At 42.2% G+C, this 27,844-nt stretch overlaps 4 protein-coding genes across 9 annotated transcripts; 3 read left to right on the plus strand and 1 right to left on the minus strand.

Moving 5' to 3' along the window:
* Positions 1 to 5,263: 5,263 nt before the first annotated feature.
* Positions 5,264 to 8,120, minus strand: sri (sorcin). The gene is made up of 8 exons (XM_029741022.1): positions 7,977 to 8,120; positions 7,072 to 7,182; positions 6,862 to 6,931; positions 6,676 to 6,719; positions 6,207 to 6,354; positions 5,978 to 6,091; positions 5,824 to 5,882; positions 5,264 to 5,697 (listed from the first exon to the last, which is right to left on the minus strand). Exons 1-8 carry the CDS (start codon positions 8,022 to 8,024, stop codon positions 5,671 to 5,673), a joined length of 621 nt encoding a protein of 206 aa, XP_029596882.1. The 5' UTR covers positions 8,025 to 8,120; the 3' UTR covers positions 5,264 to 5,670.
* A 694-nt stretch (positions 8,121 to 8,814) lies between these two features.
* Positions 8,815 to 10,944, plus strand: LOC115179442 (uncharacterized). Of its 5 annotated transcripts, none has more exons than XR_003872896.1 (4): positions 8,815 to 9,362; positions 9,598 to 10,366; positions 10,471 to 10,552; positions 10,659 to 10,944. XR_003872896.1 is itself a non-coding variant. In XM_029741000.1 (4 exons), the coding sequence occupies exons 1-4, from the start codon at positions 9,185 to 9,187 to the stop codon at positions 10,710 to 10,712; spliced, it is 642 nt and encodes a 213-aa protein (XP_029596860.1). In that variant the 5' UTR covers positions 8,819 to 9,184; the 3' UTR covers positions 10,713 to 10,944. The 5 variants fall into 5 exon arrangements, 3 of the variants coding, with proteins under 3 accessions (XP_029596860.1, XP_029596842.1, XP_029596851.1); XM_029741000.1 differs by having other exon boundaries at positions 8,819 to 9,362; positions 10,040 to 10,372; positions 10,664 to 10,944; XM_029740982.1 differs by having other exon boundaries at positions 8,829 to 9,362; positions 10,040 to 10,372; positions 10,659 to 10,943.
* A 614-nt stretch (positions 10,945 to 11,558) lies between these two features.
* Positions 11,559 to 15,081, plus strand: LOC115179437 (U11/U12 small nuclear ribonucleoprotein 48 kDa protein). 2 transcript variants are annotated; one of them, XM_029740959.1, is made up of 9 exons: positions 11,559 to 11,817; positions 12,140 to 12,253; positions 12,525 to 12,585; positions 12,719 to 12,799; positions 13,461 to 13,646; positions 13,763 to 13,884; positions 13,982 to 14,085; positions 14,212 to 14,388; positions 14,559 to 15,081. In XM_029740959.1, the coding sequence occupies exons 1-9, from the start codon at positions 11,674 to 11,676 to the stop codon at positions 14,629 to 14,631; spliced, it is 1,062 nt and encodes a 353-aa protein (XP_029596819.1). In that variant the 5' UTR covers positions 11,559 to 11,673; the 3' UTR covers positions 14,632 to 15,081. The 2 variants fall into 2 exon arrangements, with proteins under 2 accessions (XP_029596819.1, XP_029596828.1); XM_029740968.1 differs by having other exon boundaries at positions 14,215 to 14,388.
* Positions 15,082 to 15,906: 825 nt separating this feature from the next.
* Positions 15,907 to 27,382, plus strand: LOC115179429 (collagen alpha-1(XXVII) chain). Its single transcript, XM_029740945.1, has 26 exons — positions 15,907 to 16,221; positions 18,921 to 19,005; positions 19,346 to 19,411; positions 19,514 to 19,647; positions 19,759 to 19,896; positions 20,124 to 20,177; positions 20,277 to 20,330; positions 20,569 to 20,622; positions 20,939 to 20,992; positions 21,725 to 21,778; positions 22,058 to 22,111; positions 22,385 to 22,438; positions 22,572 to 22,625; positions 22,770 to 22,814; positions 23,151 to 23,204; positions 23,305 to 23,358; positions 23,549 to 23,602; positions 24,119 to 24,190; positions 24,290 to 24,325; positions 24,552 to 24,596; positions 24,716 to 24,748; positions 25,093 to 25,239; positions 25,391 to 25,567; positions 25,661 to 25,751; positions 25,905 to 25,982; positions 26,175 to 27,382. The coding sequence occupies exons 1-26, from the start codon at positions 16,201 to 16,203 to the stop codon at positions 26,384 to 26,386; spliced, it is 1,974 nt and encodes a 657-aa protein (XP_029596805.1). The 5' UTR covers positions 15,907 to 16,200; the 3' UTR covers positions 26,387 to 27,382.
* The last annotated feature ends 462 nt before the right edge of the window (positions 27,383 to 27,844 follow it).

The raw sequence follows: 27,844 nt of genomic DNA on the forward strand, positions 1-27,844 counted from the left end.
GAGCAGCAGCAGGAGGAACGTGAGAACCTATGGCTTGATGGTGGTTACTTCAACCTATAATCCCTAATGGATTCTGAGGCCTTTTTTGAGACCACTGCCTGGGTCTCGAAACTGAAGAAACCTCTAGCCACCTTAACCTCTATGACAGGGGTAGGCAACCCTGTTCCTGGAGTGCTGCAGGTACTGCAGGATTTTGTTCCAACTAGGCACCACACCTGACCAACTGAGCTAATTGATCTGTTCAGAGATTAGATGCTTGAAAAACATTTTTGCCCGCATTACAGATGGCTATATCGGTCTGCTAATACAGGACTAGCAAAGGCCCAGTGCACTACTTTGGTGAATAAAAATTATTATTCAATTCTGCTTATTCAGGGGGTGCAGCAGCACCCCTACTTCCCGTGGCTATGCTTGTGACGTGTTCTAAATTCTGAGGGTGATAGTTGATTTTGAGAAATAAATATTTTCAGATGACAAATGATACTGTTTCGGAGTTATTACATTTTGTGACAGGCAGGCTATTTTAAGTTTTGATTGTGTTAGTGCATTTTGCAAGAGAAGTGTGTTGTTTCTCAACTACTATGTGATGGATACATTTCTATAGGCAATGTTGGTAATCTCCAAATAAAACAACTTCGACCCGTAGCACTCACGTCTGTAGGCATGAAGTGCTTTGAAAGGCTGGTCATGGCTCACATCAACACCATCATCCCAGAAACCCTAGACCCACTCCAATTTGCATACCGCCCCAACAGATCCACAGATGATGCAGTCACTATTGCACTCCACACTGCCCTTTCCCACCTGGACAAAAGGAACACCTATGTGAGAATGCTATTCATTGACTACAGCTCAGCGTTCAACACCATAGTGCCCTCAAAGCTCATCAATAAGCTAAGGACCCTGGGACTAAACACCTCCCTCTGCAAGTGAATCCTGGACTTCCTGCTTAGCAGGACAGGAATATGGTCTAATTCCCACACTTATCAAGAGACTATCCCTGGTCATAACTACTGCCTCTGATCTCACTAAACACATGCTTTGTTTGTAAATTATGTCTGAGTGTTGGAGTGTGCCCCTGGCTATCTGTAAATAACTAGAAAATGTGTCTGTCTGCTTTGCTTAAACACAAGGGCGGGTCATTTTGACCCAAGGACAACGGGAGGGTTAACCCTCGCAAGGCTCAGACGGTATCCTTAGCCACTTCACAGAGCATGCTCAGACCAGCTGGCTGGAGTCGTTACGGACATATTCAATCTCTCCCTATCCCAGTCTGCTGTCCCCACTTGCGTCAAGATGTTCACCATAGTTCCTGTACTCAAGAAAGCAAAGGTAACTGAACTAAATGACTATCGTAGCACTCACTTCTGTCATCATGAAGTGCTTTGAGAGGCTAGTTAAGGATCATATCACCTCCATCTTACCTGACACCCTAGACCCACTTTAATTTGCATACTGCCCCAATAGATCCACAGATGATGCAATTGCCATTGCACTACACACTGCCCTATCCCATCTGGACAAGAGGAATATCTATGTAAGAATGCTGTTCATTGACTATAACTCAGCCTTCAACACCATAGTACCTCCAAGCTCATCATTAAGCTCGGGGCCCAGGGTCTGAACCCCGCCCTGTGCAACTGGGTCCTGAAATTCCTGATGGGCCGACCCCAGGTGGTGAAGGTAGGAAACAACACCTCCACTACGCTGATCCTCAACACAGGGGACCCACACGGGTGGGTGCTCAGCCCCCTCCTGTACTCCCTGTTCAACCATGACCCCGTGGCAACGCACGCCTCTAACTCAATCATCAAGTTTGCAGACGACACAACAGTATTAGGCCTGATTACCAACAATGACGAGACAGCCTACAGGGAGGAGGTGAGGGCCCTGGCGGAGTGGTGCCAGGAAAATAACCTCTCCCTCAACAAAACGAAGGAGCTGATCGTTGACTTCAGGAGACAACAGAGAGAGCACGCCCCTATTCACATCGACGGGACGGCAGTGGAGAAGACAGTGTGGTGAAGAAGGCGCAACAGCGCCTCTTCAACCTCAGGAGGCTGAAGAAATTTGAATTTGCAATTTACAACTTGTTGTGTAATGTTTATATCTAATGGCCAATAAGCACCGATTCGTTTTATCTATAATTTCTCTTCATATGACTACGATTGAAAAGGATTTGCCAGTAGACTGTCGACTTGATTCATGATAATGACTTCTAGCTAAGATTTTGAAAATATGATGTTGACATGATCAGTCCAATCAAAGCTACTATACATATAACGAGATTTGACGTCATTTTATCTGTGGCCAATGACCTTGAGCCTTCTTGGATGGGCAATTCTAATGTATCTCTTTGTCAATACCCAAAGGGCTAGAATTTTCGAGGTCTCCCCTTAGACTATGCGGTGACGTAGTTTCCTCATGAGTGACAGAACACTGAGCCAATCACGGCGCAAAGCTCCATATTTTCTGCTGGCTTGCCCCACCATCACAGAAAGCATTGAGCTGGGCTGAAACACCTGTATTTTGGAGCTGCCTTACTCAAGAAAACAAAAAAGAGACCGTGTTTGTATGCGGCTTTATTAACTCAAGGATTTATATATTTTTTAAATTGTTTGCAAACTGATACGTGACACATATTAATGCCAAAATAACATGCAAAATCTAAATGACTGGTCGCCACTGGGTATGTCCAATGCATCACCGGGGACACTGCCTGCCCTGCAGGACACCTACAGCACCCGATGTAACAGGAAGACCAAAAAGACATCAACCACTCGAGCCACTGCCTGTTCACCCCGTTATCATCCAGATGGCAAGGTCAGTACAGGTGCATCAAAGCTGGGACCAAGAGACTGAAAAACAGCTTCTACAGTATCTCAAGGCCATCAGACTGTTAAATAGCCATGACTAGCCGGCTACCACCCGGTTACTCAACCCTGCACCTTAGAGGCTGCTGCCCTATGTACTACATAGACATGGAATCACTGGTCACTTTAAATTGAACACTAGTCACTATAATAATGTTTACATACTGTTTAACTCATTTCATATAATGTATTCTACTGTATTTTAGTCAATGCCACTCAGACATTGCTCATCCTAATATTTATTTATTTATTAATTCCATTCTTTTACTTTTAGATTTGTGTGTATTATTTTGAATTGTTAGATACTACTGCACTGTTGGAGCTAGTAACACAAGCATTTCGCTACACCCGCAATAACGTCTGCTAAATATGTGTACGTGACCAACAAAATTTGATTTGATCATCCTTGGAAGCTGAAAATGTAAAATTTTTTCAATGGTCTGCATACTCACCAGACATGTTATCCATTGAACGTGTTTGGGATGTTCTGGATCTACGTGTACAACAGCGTGTTCCAGTTTCCGCCGCTATCCAGGAAGTCCGCACAGACATCCAAGAAGAGCGGGACAACATTCCACAGGCCACAATCAACAGACTGATCAACTGTATGCGAAGGAGATGTGTTGCGCTGCACACCAGATACTGATAGGTTCTGGTACATGCCCTACCTTTTTTTTAAGGTATCTGTGACCAACAGATGTATATCTGTATTCCCAGTCATGTGAAATCCATAGATTAGGGCCTAATGATTTCCTTACATGAACTGTAACTCAGTAAAATCTTTGAAATTGTTGCATGTTGCATTTATATTTTTGTTCAGTGTAATTTAAATATTTCTGTGTAGGCCTATCTATTATTTAGTGTTTATCTAAATATTTACAATTGATTTTTTTTTTATCCTGTTATTCTGAACTTCATCATTTCCGACTGGTCAATGTCAGTTTAATAAAATGTTCAGTTGACATATTTCAAACTTTAATTCATTTATCATAGTTTTCACATTGTTTCCAAAATCTATTTCATAATTTTTTCACCATAGTAATTACTGACTTAACAAAAAGCCTCAAACATGTATACCGGTAGTCTCTCAGGGGTTATATCGCTCTTATTTGAATATTGACTTGTAATAAATAAGTCAGTTGACCTTGTTTCCCTTTTCTTCTTCTCTCTACCCGCTGTCTTTTCAGACCTGTGATGATGGAAGTGCTGGTAGTCGGGCCATCATTGGGAGGTAGGGATGGAGGGGAAGAGGGGCAGGGATAGGGTCGGTGTATTCGCTGCACTTTCATCGGTGTCGTCTTCATCTCTCTCATGTTCTCTTTTGGCCTCGCTCTCACTGCTGTCACTTTCTTCTTCACTGTCGCTCGGGATGGAGTTGGCAGACTATGGGGTGACGTCTACTTCAGCACTCTGGTGGACGACCTTACTAGTTCCATTTCTTATGCCGTCTCGACTCTCTCTCCCGGGCTCACTCTCTGTCACAGGTCCTGGAGAAGCAGCGGTGACGGCACACAGCGCGAGTTGTAGTCTTGCTGACGGTCTAGGGTGCTGGGTCTAATGCTGCGGGCTCACTTTCTCTATCTCTTTTCGTCAAGCTTTGGATTAGAGGCAGGACCTCTTCTTACCATGCCCGCATAGGACACTGGACATTGGAAGGTGTGACCTTCACCTCCACATAGGCTGTACATGGCTTCTTCAGTAAAGTCTTTTAATTTGCGGCCCAGTCCAGCGCATTTCCAACATTTAACATTATGACAATCTCTGACCTGATGGTCCAGACTCTGACAGATGTAGCAGCGATGGGTCTGACCTTGATAACTGACTTTCCCAATGTAGGGACCCATTGCGGTTGAGTTAAGGATCTGTACTGGAAATCTGCTGATTTTCCACAAATGTACTTTGTACCTTCTGACCCCAGAACAGATCCCAAACTTGTCTAGTGGCTTGAAGACAGGCGGTATAATTTCGCAGTACCAGTTTAGGAAAAGCTCTACATCTTGGTCTGCAATTTCTCCTGTAAAGAACTCAACAAAAATGGTCTTTACATCTAGCTCAATAGAGGACCCAGTCTTTCCACTTTGGATGTGAGGAGTGGGCAGACTGGACCTCTAGGAAACGACCGGGTGGAGGTTCCTGCTCAAGTCATAGCCTCCTCAGTCTCTCTCCAAGTGGACAAGAGTGATGGTTAGAAGTGAGTGATGTTGACATTTTAGAAACCATAAAACCACTCGTAAGTTAAATCAATTATTTTCTGGATTCATACCTTGTTCTAGTACTCTTGTTTTCCCATGGAGAGTGCATGTGGACCTTCAGTGTGAAATGCTGACCATGCTCACTAGGTTTTATTGAACTGTCACCAAGCCCTACTAAGAAAACAGATCAGAGGTGTATTCAACATATATGGTCGTGTTTATTACTCTCTTTCACATACAGACAAGATTACTCCCAGCTATATTTAGGGATATCTTGATTATCATGATTAATAGTAAAGACTTTCAACAGTGACATAACATGCAGATTTACGGGTTTATAGGCACACCTAGTGGTTCAAGTTGGCTAATATTCCAGTTTCCTAAGGTAATGTTACGATTTTATAGTAACTTCCTATTTCAAAACCATTAATGTGGAATGAGACAATTAGGTTTTAGTCATGTTTGTATAAAAGCAATCAAAAAAAGCAAGTGATTTGTGAGTATCAAAAATACATGTCAGAATTAATTTTTACACACGCTAAATTGTAAATATTATGGGAGTTAATAGGTAGGTAGTCCCTCAGATTTTTTTCTGCTCTGTCTCTTCATGTGCTCATCGTGCACTGGATGAACTGAGAGAGAGAGAGAGAAACAGAGTGATTATAATACTTTACACTTATGGGGCCATTTACAGTAAGTGCTTACAACAAGGAAGAGGATCTGAAAAAAAAATGTTGTAAGAGATTTGAAAGACTTACATCATCGTATGGAAATGTGGCCATTCCCTGTCCAGCTTGGTCCCGCTTTCGGAACAAATCTGTAGCAAACATACAGAGATAAACTATTACCAAACAACCACACATAAAATAGTCATACTGATAATGGACAAAGTGATCAAAACAGTCCACTCACCAGTCAGGGTTCTGAGTTTCACACAACAAGCTACGTAGTCATCAAAGGTGATCTTCCCGTGAGAACTGAATCTCTTGATGATGCAGTTCATGGCTTGTGGGCTCAGTCTGTAGCCTGTAACACAAAAAACATACATGTCAAATGAACATTTCTCTCTCATATTGACTATCGATCATCACTTATTGTGTATACACATATAAACAAATACACCCTTTGTGCTTGTACGTACCCATGGAAGTGACTGCCTGGTGCATCTCCTGGGGGTCCACGGTCCCACTCTGGTCACGGTCAATGGACATGAAGTGCTGCTTCCAGCCATTGAGCACGGTCCACAGCTCCTTGAACTCGTTGAAGCCCATAGTACATGACATGTCTCTCTGAGGGGTCGCTTCAGTCAAGGAACAGGAACAGCAGTGACCTCACAACCTTACCTCAAACATGAATATAGACAGCTAAAGGTTTTCTGAATAATTTCAATATTTAGATTTTGTTGTCCTGATATATCTAGTTGTTTTTTCCCATTCAAGAAAAATCCATGGAACACAATCATACAATGTGAGAGGACTTTCTGCAAACTCTCAATGCACAAAAAACAGTCACTTACGCATATTCCATCTCATGTTATTGTACTGGTAGCTAGTGGGACCATAATATTTAAAAAACCTGTGTGTCTGTACTGACTGGTTAGTCAAGGATACATCCAGCATGTTGATCATCAGTCTGCAGGTCTCCAGGTTAAAAGCTGTCGGAGATAAGTTAACAGTTAATCAAACCACAGTCAGCTCTCCATACAGTGTAAAGAATAGAATAAAACAAAATACTGCATTGAAAAATGGCTGGGAGTTTGCGGTTCCCGTCGGTCTTGTACATGGTGTCACTCTTACGTTTGTAGCCACCAGAGAAGTTAGCCTGTGTGAGGCATTGTTGGAGCTCTTCCGCTGATATGTGCCCATCCTTCCAATGTCAAAAGATGGAGGGGAAAAAATACTTATTGAGACCGAAACAATGCTATACATTTTTAGACGACAGTAAGCTGTTTTGATTGTGTTGAGACTAGCAGATAGCTCAATATGTCAAGCTGTAAGTCTTATTACCTGGCCTGCAACAGCAGCAAAATATCCATAGAGAGGGTCTTGCTGCTGACCAGGGTATCCTCCAAAGCCGGGGCCACCAGGAGGGTGGCCACCAGCAGGGGCACCTCCATACTGCGAAACAGACAGTAAATGATTTATAGAGAAACAGACAGACTATGATTTAGAGAGAGAGAAACAGTAAACACCATAAGGTTACTATGAAACAGTTAGTGACAACATGGGTCAAGTGCCATGAAAGTGACCAAAGTTGAACATAACAATGACTCACTCTGAACCACCTAACCAATAGTCTATAAACAACAGACAATTATGTCTCAAATCAGTGCAAGGTGCTGAGAATTATTTCATATAGATTATTTATTCCAATCAGCAAGAGTGTCACACTGTACTTCGGTCAGCAAAACCCAGCTATTATGTGAACCTGACCACTCCCAGGGTTGGGTGAACCGAGTTAATTCAAAACCAGTACTTATATAGACCTATACGCTACTGAACTTTTTATACAAAGTATAGGCCCTATAATCCATCATAGTAGAACTAACATTTGCACTTTATGTTATCTTTTGATCAGCTCAGAATGTTACATTGTAAGAGTGCCTCTGTTGTAGCCAACAAGCCTCTTCATTCCGGGAACAACAGGCCTCCCTGGAGGCTAAAGCGACTAAAGCATAAAAGCTCTGCTACGGCTTGCCAATGGTAGAGGTTCGTTGGCAGGCAGGCCTACAAATTGTATTAGATACAACAAATACTCTACTGTATTCGGAAAACACTGTGCAATATACGCTTGTTACATTATGTAGGATATTATGTCGATTTGCAGTTCTACTTCCGGACAACTAAACGGTCCTGCCGATACCCATTTATTTTAATATTTGTGTAGAAGACACTTGTCTGTAAGATCTTACCCCTCCTGGGTATCCGCCTGCGGGTGCACCATATCCAGGATAACTCATTTCTATGAATGAAAAGAAGAACACTGTGATACCAACTGGCAACAAATTATCCCTTCCCTGACTCGCCCTTCGTGACACAAGGGGAGTGTCCTGCTTTACTATAAGCAATGGGAGGGATGAATTTGCGTTTTAGGCTGTTGTCTTCGGGAACCTTTATTTGGAGTAAAAGAGTGGATGTAGTTGAACAGAAGTCAAAGTATAAACGTTTACCAGAGTATCTTTTGCTAAAATGAAATGAACACTCGAGGAAGTAAATGGTATATGCCAGGCACATTCCAGTGTTTTATGTTTCATTCACGCTCATCACCTCAACGCACTAGTCCCTGATTGGCCTTGCATTAACATGTGACCATCTGCCTGCCAATCATGTGACAATAATACTTGTCAACGAAGATAAATGCAACGCTGACAAAGAAAGTAATACAATAGATAGTAGTAGTACTTATAGTAATAGATTTGCATATAGATTTTTTCTCACATTTTTAAACAAGTGAATATGATGCCAAATTGTGAGTTGTCTCAATTGTTACTGTGTCTTACTATTGTGCTAAACATTACTTTTACCAGGCATTGTATTTTACATTTTAGTCATTTAGCAGACGCTCTTATCCAGAGCGACATACAGTAGTGAATACATACATTTCATGATTTTGCTTTTTTTGTTCTGGCCCCCCGTGGCAATCGAACCCACAACCCTGGCGTTGCACACACCATGCTGGCGTTGCAAACACCATGCTCTACCAACTGAGCCACAGGGAAGGCTTTTGTGTATATATTATGCGTGAGTGTGGATGTTCCTAATGCTACTGCACAGCATTAACTGTCCCACAGGCTAATAATGTTGTATTTGTGTTGTATTGTAAAACAGTAAGACCACCAAGAGTCATCATTACATCATTACACAAGATCAGAAACACTCTCATCTCAGAACCATTAGGGTGAACTTCCTTTCTGGACAGGAAACGCTGAATCGTGCCTCCACTGAAAAGCTGTTCTGCGGCTGACAGGATCAGAGGGCACTGCTGCGGAGCCCATGCAGCTCCAGTCCATGGACAAATCTGGCTCATCTCTAGCCAATAGACCTGCTATTATCGACAAGGGAATCAAACACGCAAAGTGATTATTCTTTGCCTTGGTATACAGTAGAAGCCCTGACTGAGATGTATGGACAGAACCCTAACTGGTTGTGGTCGAACGGGGTGCCTCTACGCCACCAAGGGCACCTGGGCAGACTTGGCTCAGCAACCCTGAGGCAATGGGAGGATGAGGAAGAAAGAAAAGAGGAAGAACATGCAATTTGGACCAGGGAGCATCCAGCAATCTGTTGCTATACTACAAGTAAGAGTGAGGTGTATGAGGTAACTGTGAGAGAATATTGCAGGCTCATTGCAAAATAGTACAGGGGACTCTTTCATTGCTTGTCTGTTTCAACCCTGTTTTTCCTGTTTTAGGTTTGTTTTCAAGTGGCATGCCTTGTTGTTTTGGGGTAAACAGGGTTTATGCTGGTTTGTATCAATTAACATTGTTTTCCCATTGCTGCTATTCTGGTTTTGCTTACCTACCACTCCCTCAGTGCTTGCCAGTGTGGCCAGATGACTTGTGACTAAGAGCCTTGCCCAAACTCAGCAGGCCCATTGGCAGGCCAAAGAGACAGCAGGACCAAACACGTGATACAATGACAGACTGCAACAGAACAGCACCCAACCTTCCATCCTACCTTACGTCATCCCTTCTCACCACACCTCACTGTTATCGCTCCTCCATCTCATCCCTTCCCCTCCTCTCTCAGCCTTCCATCTCCTCTCCTTGCATCTCTTTATCCACGTTTCAGTCTTCATCTCCCCTATTCCCATTTCTTTGTATGCTCATTGAAGTGCCATCCAACATATAGACATAATGCCATTTGCTTGGTTTCTCCATTCACATGAATCCCTTTAGACATCATCAATGGTATGAACAGAATAGTTTTTTGTCAAATGTTCTTATGTTCTCTCCTCTGTCCCCTGTGTCTTCAGATGGCCATGGCCTCACCCAAGAGTGTGCTCAGAACCACTGGGGCTGGGCTGGTACTGAGAGTCCCTTTGGCCCTGTCTACACAGACCTAGTTAGCATCCAAAGCCAGAGTGACACAGGGCTAGATGCCCCTGAAATGTGGATGGATGTCCCCCCACACCAGCCCTCCTTGGCTGGTGCTGATGGAGAAGAATCATCCCAGCATTGTTTAGACAGTCAATGGGGGAGCCACAGGACAGAGGGCCATGGCTGTGTTTGTGTGCATGGACCAAGTGAACCAGGAAGATGTTGCCACAGTTGGGCTGGTTCCCCTTTCTTCAATTTCAGAAGTAAGAGTATGTGTCTGTTTATGTGAAAGAGGGTAATTCTCTATGGTGATCCAGTATGGCTGCTATGTAGTATTTTTCTCTAATCAAATACTTCTGTTTCCCAGTGAGGAAGACAATAATGGTAGGAGTCGAGGTGGAAATAGTGGAGGAAGTAGCCTATGAGGACACAGAGACACTTGAAGTAATGTAAGTAGTTAAATGATTCAAGGTCATGGTTTATTTACACATTGCTGAAGCACATAAACAAAGTAGGGCTATGCAGAAGATAATGTTTGTATGTCTTTCTTTTTAGATCAGAAGGAGTCTATCCAAATTATTTGATGGAAAACATATTGCTGCACGATGACCAGCTTTTCCCCACCTAAACCTGCATTCCTTCAAAAGTTGTTTGCAAGGGAACTTTCTGTGTTTTTAAATGTCAGCCTTGTTGTTTGAATGTATTTTAAATGTATTGAAATGTAGTTTAAATATTAAAATGTATTTTAAATACCATTTAAAGGCCTTTTATATGTTCGTGTTATGTAAGTGACGTTACATTAATTTTAAAAAAAATTACCCAATAAAATAAGAAAACCTTTGCTTGTTGTCTTGATTTGAACTTCTAATGAAGATATAGTGTATGTAACTTCCAAGACCTTCTGACAGTCTACACCTGCTTTGTCCGTCCAGTGTTCCAGTATGGCACCCAGGTCTCACAGCCCACCAACACAACCAACTTAAGAAGATCCAACCAAAATCATCATGGGCACCACCTACACCTTCTGCATGCAATGACCTGGGCTTGCAGTCCTTGGAGTCCCACCGCACGCACCACTGCAGATCCTTTGTCAAGAAGCTTGCAAAATCCCAGCACCAAATAACGTTAGCTGCCTCAGACGATAGGACATGTCTGTGTCAGATCTACCCATCGAGTCCTTCCCCCTATTCGGACTGACAGATACTACAACAGCCCAATGCCTTACTTTGTGAAGCTGCTTAACTGTAATATTGTATACTACATCTCATATGTTTTATTTGAGTTACTTACTTACGTAGGCCTATGTATGCTGCAATTCAGCGTTTAGCGACAAATGTGTACAATTCAAAACTAAACCATAAATGTATTTTTAATTCTTCAATTACCAGAATGCACCTCAGTCAGGCTTACGTCATCTACATGCGCCACTCAGCCTACGCTATTAAAATGCGACAGTGGTGCTGAACAGCGTTCAAAATCTGCATATCCAATATGGGTTGGACATTAACTAGTAAAATGTAAGGAAGCCCCTTTTAATGTAGACACAATTTAGATTTTACCTGACTAGGACATGTGCGACTCAGCAGAAAATCACCAGGCTCGTCTGCAAAGTTTGGAAGAGTTGACGGAGTTCACCGAGAACTGCCAGAGACAACTGAATGAGCTGTTCGAGACGCTGGGATGGAGACAGGACCAGGACAACGGCTCAGTTCAGGTAGGTCAGGAAGCTAGTTAGTTATATTTATTCAACTCCTCAGATACGATGGGTGGTTCTCCTAGCCCTGAAAGCGCGGCGTTCTTTATAGGACTAGTTCACCCCATAATCAATGTTTTCATAACGTTACCTGAGCTAATATCCATATATCCATATTTAAAATGTGCACCATCTGTTATGTATGTGTAGCTAGCTAGATATGAGGCCTCCAAATAAATGGGAAAACCCTAGATGATGGACGATTCATTAAGTCTCTGTATACATGACATGCATACTACAACAAGCAGAGATGAGATTATAACTTGTAAATGACCTTCCACAGGAGCCAATGGAGGTGTGCCCCTATGACCCGAACCACAGAGTGCCAAGCAGGAGCATGGAGAGACACAAAGCCACCTGCCAACTCAGCCAGATTGGATACTCCCATGAGGAACAGGTTAAAGATCTATACAGTATCACATACGCGCACACATACTCGACTGAAATATCAACTGAGCCATCAACACTTTTTGGTGTAGCTTGTCATTAGGGTAAGGAGTTTTTCCTGACCATAGGGCCAGACCTAGAAAAACTGGACCCTATAACTAGAGGGGACCAAACTGGTAAGGTCAAATGATCAGGAAAAACTCTCCACCCTAGTTATACAACAACCTTATCTGTTATTATGTTCTTAAAAGATTTTATAAAAAGTAAACTCCTTTCCCAAGGCTGAGATGTATGACCCCTCTCTGTGTTATGAGAATGCCAGCATTACCAGCTTCACAATGGGTGAGTGTCACACTATTCCACTGCAAAGTGAATCTCAACTTCATGTAGTAGTCAAAATTCCCTGGACTGACCCTGGGTTGGGGAAGCCCACTGCGTGTCTCACATCTTTCTTTGTGTTTTGCCTCACCTGTAGACAAACACACACAGCAACAAGTGATTCTTCAAGCAAGAGCAAGTGCACCGCCAATTAGGACAGAGGGACAGTACAGCCAAGGTAAGATCTTTACACCCTTACATTAGTGTTAGGTCACTGATAAAACCCTATGCTTCATGGCCATCAGCATTAGTTTGACTCTGTGGTAGACATACCCCACAAAATATTTCAGCTTTTATTTTGGAGAAGCAATTAATGGTCATTTCACCAAAGAGCAACCAATGTTTAGATTTTTTTTTTACCAAGCTCGTAGGTCTTCAGTGCCTTGCCCATGTCTAAAAAGGTCTCAATTAACATGCATTAATTCATTATAAACACAGCTAAATATGGTGGCTATGGGTTTTTTATTTTAGGATCTAGTTTCTTTGAGTTTGTCATCTGTACGTGTTCTGTGTTTTGTTTTCAGTGACAGGGGTGAGTAATTACAGGAGGTTCTTCCCTCGTTCAGGCTTACTGATTACGTGCAGTATCCTTTTAATGCCATATCCTTTCAAACATGCTGCCTCTGTTGGCGGCATTACACACACGTTTTCCCTGTACGTGTTGGGGAAAGACCTTTACTCTTTTTTTTAACCCTTTCATACTGAAGGTGTGAGTGATCATCTCAATGTGATCAATGTGTTCTTAAAAGCTTTTGAATTAAGGACTTCTCATGACTCTACTCTGTGTGATACTGTTGTAGCATGTGAGTGTGTGTAAAGCCCTTTTCATTGTGCTGCAGGTGAATACTCCACAGACCCTTCAGAAGTTCCTCAGAACCAGAAGCGAGCTATCTGTGACCTTACTGTGGCAGACCGATTGGCTCTTTTTGATCACGTGACAAGGGAGGGCATCAAACAGAAGGATCAAGCTGTTGCAACCAACAACGAGGACCTTTATGTTGACTTGGTGGCCAAGCTCAAAAAGGGTAGGCCTATAAACATGAACTATTGAAATCAGTAGTGTGGTTTAAGCCACTTTTCTTAAGAATTGCTTCTCTAAATCCATTCCAGTGAGTCTGTTATGTTTATTTCTGTTCTTCAGGTAACGATCAGAACGAGCACAAGTCTCACCTGGAGCTGATGGCTGAGATGAGGGACTACAAGAGACGGCGGCAGTCTTACAGAGCCAAGAACGTCCACAACACCAAGAAGTCCTACACTGAGGTGTGTGGGGGTGAGACTGTTTCAATAGAATGTTAATGGATGTACTTTACTTTGATGTGTGTGTGTTATATCTGGATGTTTTTCATGAATCCTGCAGGTGATTCGGGAGGTGATTAATGTCCACTCTGTTGAACTGTCCAGTCAATGGAAAGAGGAGGAGAGGAAGGAAGAGGTTAGAGAGTCCAAACACGCCCCTCACAGGTAATCCAACCATTTTCTTACCTACATGATGGCTCATACAAAATCCAGTTAGTACTGTAATACTTATTTAAGGAGCATGTAAAAAATAAAATAAAAACGGACTCCCCTGAACCGTTTGTCTCTCAGAAGATCTGAGGACAGGCGGTCTGCCTCTATAGAGTCCCGCCAATCTCACGTCAGCTCCAGGGATGGACACGTCTCCCACCACAAACGCCACCACAGCGAAGAGCGCAGCAAAGACCCCAGCCCAGAGCAGAGCCAGGGGCGCAGCCGAGAGAAGGAGCGCAAGAAGAAGAGAAAGAGGTGAGTCGGAGAGTAGTGGATTGACTGAATATCATTGTCTCATGCATTCAAATCTGACATTGTTTAATTGTATGAAGTCACCATCAAGGCTGGTTGCAGACATTTAGTGGTTGATGAATGCTTTGGCTGTATACATGTTTGGTGAATTGAATGTGTGTGGACATTCACAGGGATTCCTGCTCGCCGGATGAGAGACCTCATGATCGAAAGAAGAAAAAGAAGAAGAAAAAGGAAGAGAAGTGATTTTCAAGTTTAGTACTTTAGCTTGGAAAACCAGAGATTAGGTCAAGGAGCCAACCAAAGCTACGTTCCAATGTCCATAAGTGTACCACTTAGAATGCACGCCTTCATACTAAGTGCCCAATTCATGGCTTCATACTAAGTGGTATGCGTGTGTAGAAATTGTAGTTTGACTCACAGACGAATCTTTCTTTGATGTAATCTAATGATGATATTTTAAAGCAACAGTGCAGCTTTAAACATTGGTCTTAAACTGAGAGGTTATTAAATGCCTGTTGTATTCGATTACAGAATGTAAATAAACTGTTAGAACATGATTCTGAATTCTGTTGTACATTCAGAATTACCCCTGTATTTGATTCACTTCCAAAAGAACGGTTTGTTGTTTAAAGTTAAAACAGCATTGTGTTTGAACTTTGAATAGAGAATAAAAGCTTCATATGTGTACTTTAATGATCATGGTCATAATCTGTGTAAAAGCTTTCATGTGTATGATGGCCCTTATTTAGAAGTATTCAGAGAAAAGTCTTACTTCAGTAAGGTTACCTTTCATTCTCACAAAAATGACTTATGTTGTAAAGCCACAATTACTTTAGAATTCATGGATTACTTCCTTTTTTAACAAGAACTCTGCATAAACAATTGTCATTGTCTTTCCATGTTGCGACTAGAAATGGTCAGAAATATCTACACATTTCTATCAGATAAGTATATTAATGTAATCATTTAGGTGTAAATGGCCCCTCCCAGACCAACCCTATTGGTTGAGACCCCTCAGGGCAGTTTGTGCATTTCTCAGTGTGTACTGTATTGAATGTTGGACAGGAGTGTCCATAGTTGGCACACTTTTACCAGCAGGTCAAAAGGACACAAAAGGTCAGGCCTGGGGTCAATGTGCATCTGCAGTCTTTTAATGATGGGATAAAAATACTTTTCAATATCTGTCACAACACTATTCAATTGGTACTAAGGTTGATCACCTGTTAAACCGTTACTTTAAATGGGTATTCAATTCATGATCAGAATGTAAATTGATTTTTTTGGACTGAATGACTATAGAATTGACCTTAACTGTACTACTTGAACAGCTCCAAATGTCAACGTTTGAATGTTATTAGGGTATTCACGACCTGCACAACTGTGTCAGTATACTGAAATGCTCACAACAAAATGGACCCTGCACTAGTCTCATCTGTTTTAAACCCTCCCTCTCTAATTCTGTATTTAGCATTTTCTCCTTACTCGCTCATCCCTCTCTTCTGTCTGGGTCTCTGCCCCTGTGTGTATTTGGGGTTAGGGTTAGACTCAGGTATTTCTCACCCTGTCGAGGAGAAGAGGGAGCCGAGCCCGTGGCTGCCTGAGAACCTTATGGATCCCTGAGCGAGGGAGAGAGAGAGAGGAAGGGGGACCAGTGCTGTGAGTGGGGAGCAAGAATGCTGTAAGGAGTACAGTTCAGGGAGGAAATAAACTGTACTTTTCTGTCTTTATTTTAAAAAAACCTGTGGACTATCCGATACGTTGAGGGTCTGGTCTCAGTGGATTATACAGAACCAAACAGACAGAACCAGCACCATGGGAGCCCCCAGGGTGAAGGTAAGCAAGTACTGCAGGCATGGTCTAAGAAGGTTTCTGAGATGTTGCTACGCCAGATTATGGATGTGAACTCTGTGTTTGGTCCAATAGTGTAGTGTGGTTCTTGGGCCTAGGTTCTCTGGTCCGCAGGTGGTGTACTCAGTGATGCTGGATTGAGGAACCTAATCTAACTATTGGTTGTGTAATGATGCGGTAATGAGGGTTTATTTTTGGTACTGTGTGAGAGTGTATTTGACATGGACTGATTTAGCTGGTGTGTTGTGACCATAAAGAAACCTAAATATACATTGGCGTTTAAATTAAATACTATGTGACCTATTTTCAGGAGGATTAGCCTAGTGGTTCACATGCAGCCCCTAACAGTGTTTGAGTTCCCTCTGAATTAAGGGTAGTTAGGAGGTAATTACTTTAGAATGTACGTTTCTCAGGAATGTGCCGATTTGACTTTATCTTACAGAGCACTCCACTACACACAACAACAAGTCAACCGACATGCTTGAAACATTGCACTTTACAACTTTGAGAGGTGATTTTGTTGTTTGACAGTTTGGGTAAATGTATGTTTTTTGTTTGTTAACGGTAGCTAAATATAAATGAACAATATCAAATTTGCATCAATCAAGAAGTCCAGGATCTCAGTTTACACTCTGGGTACAGATGGAAGCAGTTACATTTCTTATTTTTTGCAGCAATTCTTTGTGGATAGTGTATTACTATTTAATGAATAGTGATTATATTGGAGAATTAGTCTAAGTAAGGAAGCTTTTTCATGACTACTAACTGTTCAAATGGAAGGATTAGGGTTAGTGGAGGTGCGCAGTCCATATCCCACACTGCACCTCAGTGTCCCAGGGGGCCTGGAGGTCGGTGGGGGATCACCGATTTACACCACCAGGCAGACGTATGGCGTCAACTCTACATTCTGGGTACTTGCCCAGGTAATGTATTGAATACTCCAAATCAATTGGTTTATTTCAACAGATAACGCAGATAATTGAGTCTATCATTGAGCACCATTTGTCATGTATACACTGACATTTATTTATTGCTCATGTGCTCTTATTCATTGTCTTTTAATCATTTATTTAAGTCCATTATAGACTACTGCACAAGTGTTTTATTGATGTCCTCTGGAGTTTTGAATAAAAAGCTGGAAATGGCATGGATGAAAAGTGGTGGACTCATGGTGGACAGACAGCTGCTTGACATCACAGCAAACAGAGAAAAGGCCTTTTATCATCTCAGAGGAGTGGGATGTGGCTCAGTTGGTAGAGCATGGTGTTTGCAATGCCAGGGTTGTGGGTTTGATTCCCACGGGGGACCAATATGATTTTTTTTTTTAATGAAATGTATGCATTCACTACTGTAAGTCGCTCTGGATAAGAGCGTCTGCTAAATGACTAAAATGTAAATGGATGAAGAGAGCCTTTAGAGTACAGAGAAAGTGCCCTGGAATGTGAGAAGGGCCTGAGAATTGCTGTGGCTCACCTTGTGGTTTTACCCTAACAAAGAGCTTTTTGAGCCTGTATTTCTCATCTCTATCTTGTTCAAGGCACAGATGAGCTCTTGCCTAAATCTACAGAGCATAATACAACCCTATCACCTGGGTGGCTGATCCCTGCAGAATCTCCTCCCACATGTCTCATGTCATGTGACATCCAATAGGCTGCTGTTAATCCAAGGATGTGACTTCAGTTTATTGGCCCATTTTCTCTCTAGAAAATAAAAAGAAGCTACTCTATTTTTGGACATGATTTAGCCATATGGCGCAATACCAGAAATGTAGGCTTCGTGACATGTCCAGCGTGTCTTTTAACAAATATTGACCAAATATTCCGGCCAACTACCCAACCACAGACTATCTTTGGTCATCTCCCCTAATAACATATAGCCTTTTCTAGTGATGGTCTGATAGGCCACCTTGCAGCCCAATTTTTATTTCAACAACCCCAAGCAACAACTCCACAAATTCTTGCTTTTTGTGAATTCATTTTGAAGTAGGATACACACACTTGCTGCTTGTCATACAGTATATACAGTTTTATGAAAATAAAGTTAGCATTTTTCCTATTTAGCAGATTAATCATCGGCCTAATTGGCGATTCCTAAATGTAGTCATTTAGCCTACTCCAACTGTAGCTTAGGCTTACTGCAGGCCTCATGATATGACTATAGACCTATGATCTTACAGATGTCATATTATGATTGATATGAAATCTGATGTTTGTCAAGGAATTAGTCAAATATAGACCATATAAATGTTGAATATTATTCATAGCCTGCAAGTGGGCAATTAATACATGTCTGGAATGCCTAGACAAGAAAACATGGGCTCGAGTTGAATGAGTTGTTATAATGTGCGTAACCACCACCAGAGGGAGATATATCTGACATTTTAAAAGGGCCATGATTATTGGGTATAAAATGTTCTTAGTGATACATTAGCCTTCATTAGCCTAGACGTCTACAGTCACCAAATTTTTCGTCCTCAAAACAGTTATTAATTTATTAAGGAGTTAAAAGTGTAACGAAATAAGAACGCCTGCAGGCTATTCATTTTGAGCTGAGAGGTCTTCCATCTTCCAACAAAGGTAGGTCTTCCAACCTTTACCTTGTGTTTATCGTTATAGCGGCGAAGAAATAGGCTACAGCCTACATGGTCGTTTTAACCTTGCTTTGTTTTCCCGCCTTTTCTACAGGTGTCCGTTATCTCGCAGCTGCTCGTGCTCCTATTGTGTATCCTCCCCTCCCACGCGCAGGACGAGTACTCTGGTTACCACTCAGGTGAGCTGCCTGACGTGCATTGTTAGCGCCTTTAGCCTTCGCGCGAATAGCTACTGTTTGATGTTAGCTAATTATCCACATTTCTAGAGGTAAGCTAAAACAGTAGGCTATATCTTGATTTTATTTCAGTTGACCTAGATTGCGTTTAAAATGTATAGACCTATATTCTCATGTCACCACAATGAAACATTTTTGATATTTGCTTACAAACATTAAATTGGTTTATCTATCTAATAACAGGCTATTTTGTTTTGTAAACAGACTGTCATTTTACTGGGAAGGTTTCAGGCTTGTTGAATTATTGTTTCAGGCTTGTTCAATTATTGTTTTGTGTCATTAGGTGATGAACACACCTATGAGGGCTCCTTGGTCGACAACTATGAGCATTCAGGATACCCACAACCAGGTAATAACTACAACATAGCAAAGTCCCTCCCGCTAATCAAAAGCCAGAATGCAAACATTTCCCTCACTTAAACCCCTCCACCTCCACATTCTTCGCTGGCAGAGGAATACCCACCGGAGCCCACTCACAGCTATGAGGAGCAGCAACCCTCATCTGGATATGACCCCTATGCACCAGCCCCCACCAGTGTGAGCATGATCACAGAGGACTCCTACCCCTACACCACCACCACACAGGTGAGGGAAAGTCAAGGGGGAAAGTATGTTATGTGTAATATTTAGTAATGGCATGTCATGTAACATTGTGTTCGTTCTGTCATGTAAGTTGATATCATGTTATAACTGTAGGTACCATACGAGCAGGAGCCCTACGAAGAGTCGCTCCAGGTCCCTGGTGGTGGGGAGGCTTCTCTGGGGGAGGAAGGGCCAACAGACTGTAACTGTGAGCCTGGAGAGCCAGGGTTCGCTGGGTTTGCAGGGCCCAAGGTAGGACGAAGGTGCAAATGTAATTTAGAACCTTATAAACAGCAAACATCAATTTACTTTGCTGATTAATACTGATTAAATGTCATTTATATAGCATTCACTGGGTCCTTAAGTGATTTGGGTTGTATGGGGGTAACTCACCCCATCCACCACCATCCTGTGGTATCCTTCTGTTTTCTGGCCTAAACAAAATATCTGTCTGTCTATCTATCTGTCTGTCCATCTAGGGAGCCAGAGGACTGCAAGGTAGAGATGGCTTCCCTGGGGCTCAGGGACGGGAGGTAAGTGTTAATCACTGTATAGTCACTATATCAAATTCATAGTGCTCATATCCTTATTGGAGTAATGCTGTTGATATTGTTCCTGTGTGTTGTGTTTAGGGGTACAAAGGATTCAAAGGAGTTCTAGGAAGAGGAGGAGACACAGGGCCTGAGGTGAGGAAGTGAAAAAAGTAAAATAAAAGACCTCACCCAAATCAGCCTTAGACACTATCCAACTCCCTAAGCGAGGCTTGAACCCAGGTTGCCCAACCCCACTGCAAACAGGCTTGCCACAACCTCAAAAGAGAAACAGTATCTCCCTGGGAGGAATGTTTGTAACTTAAAAAGTATGGCATCAACATTACCCTTGAACTTGACTCAACAGCTGTATTGACCTTTGCCATCTCTACAGGGTGACTCTGGGCCTAATGGGGAGGACGGTGCCTCTGGTTTCTCTGGAGCCCAGGTAATAATAGGCCTCCAAAGGATATCACAGATGTAATGTATCTCTCTTTCATTGTTTTGCTCTGATCTGTTTCTATGCTCTAGTCTAAATTCTGCGACATGGCACAGGCAATGTAACGTTTTTCTATATTGATTATGGCCAGTAGATGGCGATCTCTTTATTATTCAGAACTGGAGAGTGGCTATGATGTGTAGTTGAGGTGAAAGGCTGAGCTTCAACAACTAGGATCGCCCTTTTTCTTTCTCATTCTCTCTCTTGGTCTATATTTTATTCCATTCTTTTGCACCTTGTCTCTCATTCTTTCTCTCTCCTACAGGGCTTGCCTGGTCTTCCTGGAGATCCAGGTGAGACAGGGGTGCTAGGACTGAAGGTAAAGACCCTTCCTCAAAACCAGTCCGGCATCCTACAAAATATGTATCACATCAAACAAAATCACTCTTTACCTAAAAAGCCATTATAACCCCATATCAAAAACAGTGTGACCCTTCACAAAATCTTATTTGAATGTTCACTAATAACAGCCCAAGCCACCATAATGTTCGTCTAAAGTTTAAACCTACAAGAAACAGCATGACATCACATAAAACCCCTGCTGTACCACCGAGAACCAATATGACATCACATAGGACCAGTATGACATCACAGGGAACCAGTGTGACATTACAGAGAACCAGTATTGCCACGGTCAAGACAACTCGGAACTCAGAAACTCTTAAAAAGGTATTGTAGAAAGATGGGGCCCGAGTTTTCCACTTGGAAAATAGCAGAATTGACCAACAGGAAGCTCTACGCAAAAAACGTAGGTACATTTTAAATCAGAGGTTCTGAGTCTCCGAGTTGTATTGAAAGACACCACAGATATGGTCAATGGAACGGTCTGCGTTTCATTGACTCCTTTACCGCATCCATCAGGTAGACCCCAAAACCCGCAAAAAGGTATGACATTATAAACCCCCACTGTTCCACAGAGACATCACAGAGTACCAGCATGGCATCATAGAATACCACTATGCCATCACAAGTATCCGCTAATTACACCCCAAAAATCTTAATTGACAATTTGAAGCTGTCTATGCCTGAGTGTGTTCCTTATCCTCAACAGGGTGACATCGGTATGGAGGGGCCACGCGGAGGAGTGGGGGTAACGGGTGAGACTGTGAGTATTGACACAATGTAGCTGTTATGTTTTGTAGGTAACCATATTTGGTTTGATAGCAGGGATTTTATTTCAATTAATCTCAAAGAAACAATCCATAGGTTATTATTGTGTAATTACCAATTACCGTTGGATTTTCTAAGGAAATCCACTACCTGGTCATTTTTGTAGCATAAAATAAAGTTATTCCTCAAATGAGTGTAAGGAAATGTGATACTAAATCCCCAGCATGTTTCAGTCTGGCCCTACTCATGTGTTTAGTTCTTTGTCTTTTTCTAGGGTCCAATTGGTGAGGCAGGGCCTGGTGGGCCTGATGGAACTGGAGGTATCAAGGTAAACATGGCGCCTCCCACAACTCAACACTGTCCACTCACAACAGTTGCCACCGCTCAGTGTTGCTACCACAACTCACCACATTCTCAACATGCTCAAATCAATTATTCACTCAGCTCCTTACACAGCTCTAACTAGAAGCAATACTTTATGATGTGAAAGCCTCAAACAGGCTATGTGATGTGATAATTTCCATTTAACATATAAACAACATACAAATTATTGTAATTTGTTCTGGCCATGTTGAGACATATTTTTTTCCGACCTTCTCAGGGATCAACTGGAGCAGAAGGGAAACAGGGTCCTGAGGGAACAGAAGGGGAAAAGGTAGCGCCTTTCAACCTTGCTTTGTGACCATGGTTAATTAAACCGGGGTTGAATAACTCATTATTTAAAACAAATCGTATAACTTCTATTTCCTGTCTAAAATGTCTTCCATCTCATCCGTTCTCTTCCACAGGGTCAGATTGGAGCACCTGGATTCTCAGGAGACCATGGGGAGATGGGCTATAATGTAAGATGGATGTCTGTCTATCCGTCACACCATTCATCTCTCCATTTGGACCTCTTGTTTGTCCTTATCTACTAAGACTATGCTATTCCCTACATGGAGAGAGACCATTAATCCTAACTTGCTTTTTCTTTCTGTGTTTGATAGGGGTATCCTGGAGAGCCAGGAGGCAGAGGAGAGACCGGTCACAAGGTATGTTTAGGGGACAGGAGTTATGTTGTTTTCACAGAAAGTACTCTAGTTGCGCTCAAAAGTCATTGGCCCTTACTCTTCACAGAAACTACTCTGGTTCCCCCAAGATGTATGTGTGTTCATGGGTGTTTTCCCTAAACTGCATACTATTATTTTCACTGAAGGTTTTGCTATTGTTGATTTTGTGAGTCATGTGGCTGTTAAACACTTTTGGCCACAACGATAGCACCTTCTCCACGTGGGAGATTAGATTGATACTGTAGTGTCAATGTCTCCCTTGCTCTCTTCTTTTCCACTTTCTGTTTTCTCTGTATCTCTCTCTTTCCTCTCTCTCAGGGTGACCAAGGCCCAGGGGGCATGCCAGGCAGTGATGGGGAGCCTGGAGAGGATGTGAGTATCAGTATGATAACCACTAAATTAGTAATAAATAGATAAGGAATCTGTTGATGGGATTTCTCCTAACAAACTACATTTACTGTTTATTTTTCAGGGTCCTCTTGGAGTTCCTGGGGTGATCGGCTTTCCTGGAGAGTTTGGACAAAAGGTAAAGTGAAGGAGAATTGCATGCTGGATATCAGGATGACATCATCACAATGGCTGTGAAATGCTTTCTTACAAGCACTTAACGAACAATGCAGTTTTAAGAAAATATTTACTAAATAAACTAAAAGTGGACATGTACTTTTAATACTTAAATGAATACTTTGTGAATAATGGCCAGTCTTCCCTCCTAGGGCGCGAGAGGGGATCGTGGTGTGAGGGGACCTCCTGGGAGAGTAGGAGCTGGGGTAAGACAGGCTTTATAACCACTATATGAGGTGCTCTAATCTCAATCACATGTGCACAGTAGACTACAGATCACAATACAGACACTGCCACTCCCACATTCCTCAGTAAAGTCCCCTCAGTGTTGTTAATCAGATGTAAATGCCATGTTGCTTAAGGGTTTCGTGTGGGTGGACAGACACCCATGTGATATTGTTGACAGTCAAAACAAGGAAGATAACAGATATGTTAGTAAAGTCCCTGAAAACATCAGATCTGTTGGTAAAGTCCCTGAAAAGGTTTCAGTGCCAGTTAAAAACACAGATGGTCATTCTGGTTTTAGTTAAAAAAGACAGCTTAACTGTCAGACATGTTGTGGCAAGAGTACCATGTATCTTGCTATAAGTTTAGACAATTAAAAATGATCTGTCATTGGAATTGAACTAAATTCCTCTTTTTGAACAAGGGTTCTCATTCTAAAGTGTGTGTGTATGTGTGTATTTGCAGCAGTTTACCTATGTGTGTGTTTCATATTACAGGGGCCTCAAGGAGCGAGAGGAGATGCAGGAGTTCCAGGGAAACCAGGGCCTAAAGGCCTGCAGGCCCAGCCTGTGTGTATATGTCATTACACAAAATTGTCATTACCACTACAGTTATCATCATTGTCTTTTGATGATTATGCAATTGTTGATTTAATGCGTTGTTTCTAGGGAGCCAAAGGGGAGACAGGACCTGATGGTGAGAAGGTAACCTTTGATTTACATTCCCCATCACACTGCTAAATTACCAGTCAATTTCTCACAGTTAATCAAGCACACACACACACACCAGTACGTGAAAGTGGATGTGTATTGGTCATCTGCTGTTTATGTTTGGGTCTTTCCTTTGTGACTGATAAACTGTAATAAGCAGTCCTATCATTGCCATGGCATCTTACTGACTCATCTCATGTGCTGATTGTTCCTTCCTCAGGGTGGTGTTGGAAGAACTGGTGTGAAGGGAAAGAAAGAGGACAAGGTAAATCATATGACAAGGCCGAGCCGACGTCACTCTCTCATCTATCTACTTCCTGTTTCCATTGATGTAGTGGGTCTGTTTTTCTTACCAAAAATGTTTCTGTTCCTCTTTCCAAACAGGGAAGCTTTGGAGAGCGTGGTGACAAAGGACAGGTTTGTATATTCCATTCTGTGAAAGTATGTGTTTTTTTCACCCTCACCCATTCTAGGTCACATAAAAACCATAGGTTGTTCCTAGATGACAGCAGACACAACAGCACATACTGTAGAGAGTTGAGTTCCTGTTATGTCATAAAATCCTAACAGAACTGTTTTAATTAGGTAAAAGTATTGATAATTAAATGATTTAATTAGGTAGAAGTATTGAGAATTAAATGATTTGATTAGGTAGAAGTATTGAGATTGAGTTTAAATTGTGACTTTTTGTGTTCAGTGACTGAACAGTGTCCCCCCTCTGTCTGTCTCTCTCCTTCCTTCCCCTCATTTCTGAATGGTAGCAAGGAGAGAGAGGTACCATCGGCCCTGATGGCATTGTTGGACGAAATGGACCCCCCGGCATCCCAGGCTCCAGAGGAGAGCCAGGTCCAGGCGGTGACCTGGGCGTCAAAGGTGGCTCTGGACCTAAAGGAGTGCCAGGTGCCCCTGTGCGTATCAGGAGCCAACTCCAGTCTGCCTGGAGGAAGGGTCTCCCCCTTATTTTACATTGACCCATATCTAGCAAGAACGTTTGCTGACTGATTGATTGATTATTTACTTGCTTGCTTGGTTGATTGATTGCCAGCTTTTTGACCTCAGGGCCCTGGGCTGACAGATGAGCAGGTATTACAGCTGTGTAAAGGAGTGGTGATAGCCCAGATCTCCCAGTATGCAGCTTCCATCCGGGCCAAGTGTTCCCAAGGCTGCCCCATCAACAACCGCACACTTATTGGGCCGCCCGGAACCAGGGGACCAACTGGAGAATCAGGCAAACCCGTGAGTCACACATCCCCCAAACCAACTCATATCTACTAAGGAAGGCCTTTATTCCAAAATATGATAAGTTCTGTTGACCTCTCTCTCTCTCAGGGTAAAGCGGGCAAAGCTGGAGTCAAAGGAGGCAGGGGCATCCAAGGGGACACAGGAGTGGATGGTCAGAAGGGGGCAGAGGGTGAAAGAGGTATGTAATCCAAATGTCTTCGTTCAACCAAACTTGATTACAGGTAAACTAAACCCTGATCAGTAAAGCTCATTTCAAGTGAAAATTAGTGGAGCTCGTTTGTAGTGGCATAGCTTCAGAGTGCACCCCCAAGCTCTCTGTTCTACTCCACAGGAACAAAAGGTCTGAAAGGAAAGGGGGGTGAGCCTGGTAAAGGTCTACCAGGACACGATGGGCATCAAGGTCTCAGAGGTAGGACACTGTTTCCACTGGTGTGAAACTCTCAGGTCTACCTCAAAATTGCTTGTCTTAGAATTGTTGGAAAGTATCCAGATTCACTGGAATAGGCATTGTGTGGTTTTATTCAACATTGATGTTAGCAGGAAGTCTTTTCAAGTGAACTTTTAAGACGCCACTCCAATTGTTAAAAACATTTCCCCACAGGGCTGCCAGGCCACCCAGCAGAGCCAAAGAACGGTATGGCAGGTCCCAGAGGGCCCCGTGGTTTCACAGGCGCTTTGGGCCAGCCTGGCATGGCAGGCAACGCAGGAGTGCCCGGCTTCTGTGAGGCACGGGACTGCAGCATTCACGCGCCTGTGATGCGCAAGGAGCAGGGCCTAGTGAAGGGACCCCGCGATCTAAGCCCCAAGATTTAACCCCAACAAGGAGCTTCAGGAAAAGGTGAAGGAATGGTCCACGACGAGGGGTCACTCTGGACGGTCGCTCCATGGCAACATTGAAGTTAATTCCATTCACATCTCAGCCAAACCAGCAATTGACATTGAGTTTTGAACTGGGAAATTACCAATGTGTACAGCATTGATCTTTTGGATTTTCATGCCTAATTCAATTCAATTCCTGTATTGACTGGTATTGAAATGGAATTAATTTGAGCACTGTTCAATGGGGCTCACCAGTGATGGAAGGGTTTGGTGGGACACGCTGGACTCTGCACAGAGATGAAACCAGCCTTGACGCATTTCATCTGAGCCAAGCAAGGCTCCAAATGAACTCTGTTTAGGCATAATTGATACCTTTTTTTGTTAGGCCAAAATGTATTTTTTATGCAGAAACAAAAAATAAAATTGTCTTCCTCCATGCAAACCATAAGTAAAGGGTCTTGAGAAACTGGCTAAAAGAAATTGGCAGAAAATGAAACTTGCAGGAGTCTCTGGCTACCAGTCAGGTTTTGTTTTTGATATGATCAACAATGCTGTGTATACATTGAAAATAAAAAGTGATGTAAATAATTTTGTAAAGTATCGCAAGTACATGTCCTGTGTTTTCTGAAATATCACTGTTTTAGATAAATTCTGTCTTACTTTTTCTTAAGATGAGTCCTCACTTTTTTAGTCGCCAGAGTTTGAGCGTGTTTCTGAGCATGTGTGGTCTCTTTCAGTCATCTCATATTTGGGTTAAATCTAAATAACTTAATTCCCCCCCCCCCCCATTAACAGATGTTCACAGTCAAGATAACATTGATCAATATAAAATAAAAAATAACATACTATTTGATATTATTTCATATTAAAAATAATACATTGAAATGTGTTATACAGTATATTGTATTTGGAATTTCTATAGTTAAATAATCTGGCAATGATTTATTTGTAGGACAGCACAAAATGTCTGTCGATTAAATGAATTTACTATATTCATTGGATGGCGATTTTGATTTTTAAATAATTTTCATGTACATGATTTATTTTGCATAAATAACTTTCACATGAACAGGATGTTAAACTCTATCACCTCTTAATTTATATTTTTGTAATTGTCAATCATTCCAACACATTACAAGGCGGAAACATAGCCCTGTAAACTCAAGTATATCACACACGTGTTGTTAACATTTGTACTTTTGTGTACATGTGTTGGCAATCAGAACCCTGATACAAAAGCGTCACAATGTTTGGAGACAATTATTTTTAATGCATCACCACCACATCACAGGACAGATTAGAAAATGAGCAGAGCATGAAAATGGGTGATTATCTCTCATCAAAAGCATGCTAAACATTATGGTATACAACTATGCTACAAAAGTACACATGCATGAAATCAACATAAGATAATAAACCTTATTAAAATGTTTAACGCTGCTCGTGTTCAAA

Source organism: Salmo trutta, chromosome 3, assembly GCF_901001165.1.
Source record: "Salmo trutta chromosome 3, fSalTru1.1, whole genome shotgun sequence".
NCBI lineage: Eukaryota > Metazoa > Chordata > Actinopteri > Salmoniformes > Salmonidae > Salmo > Salmo trutta.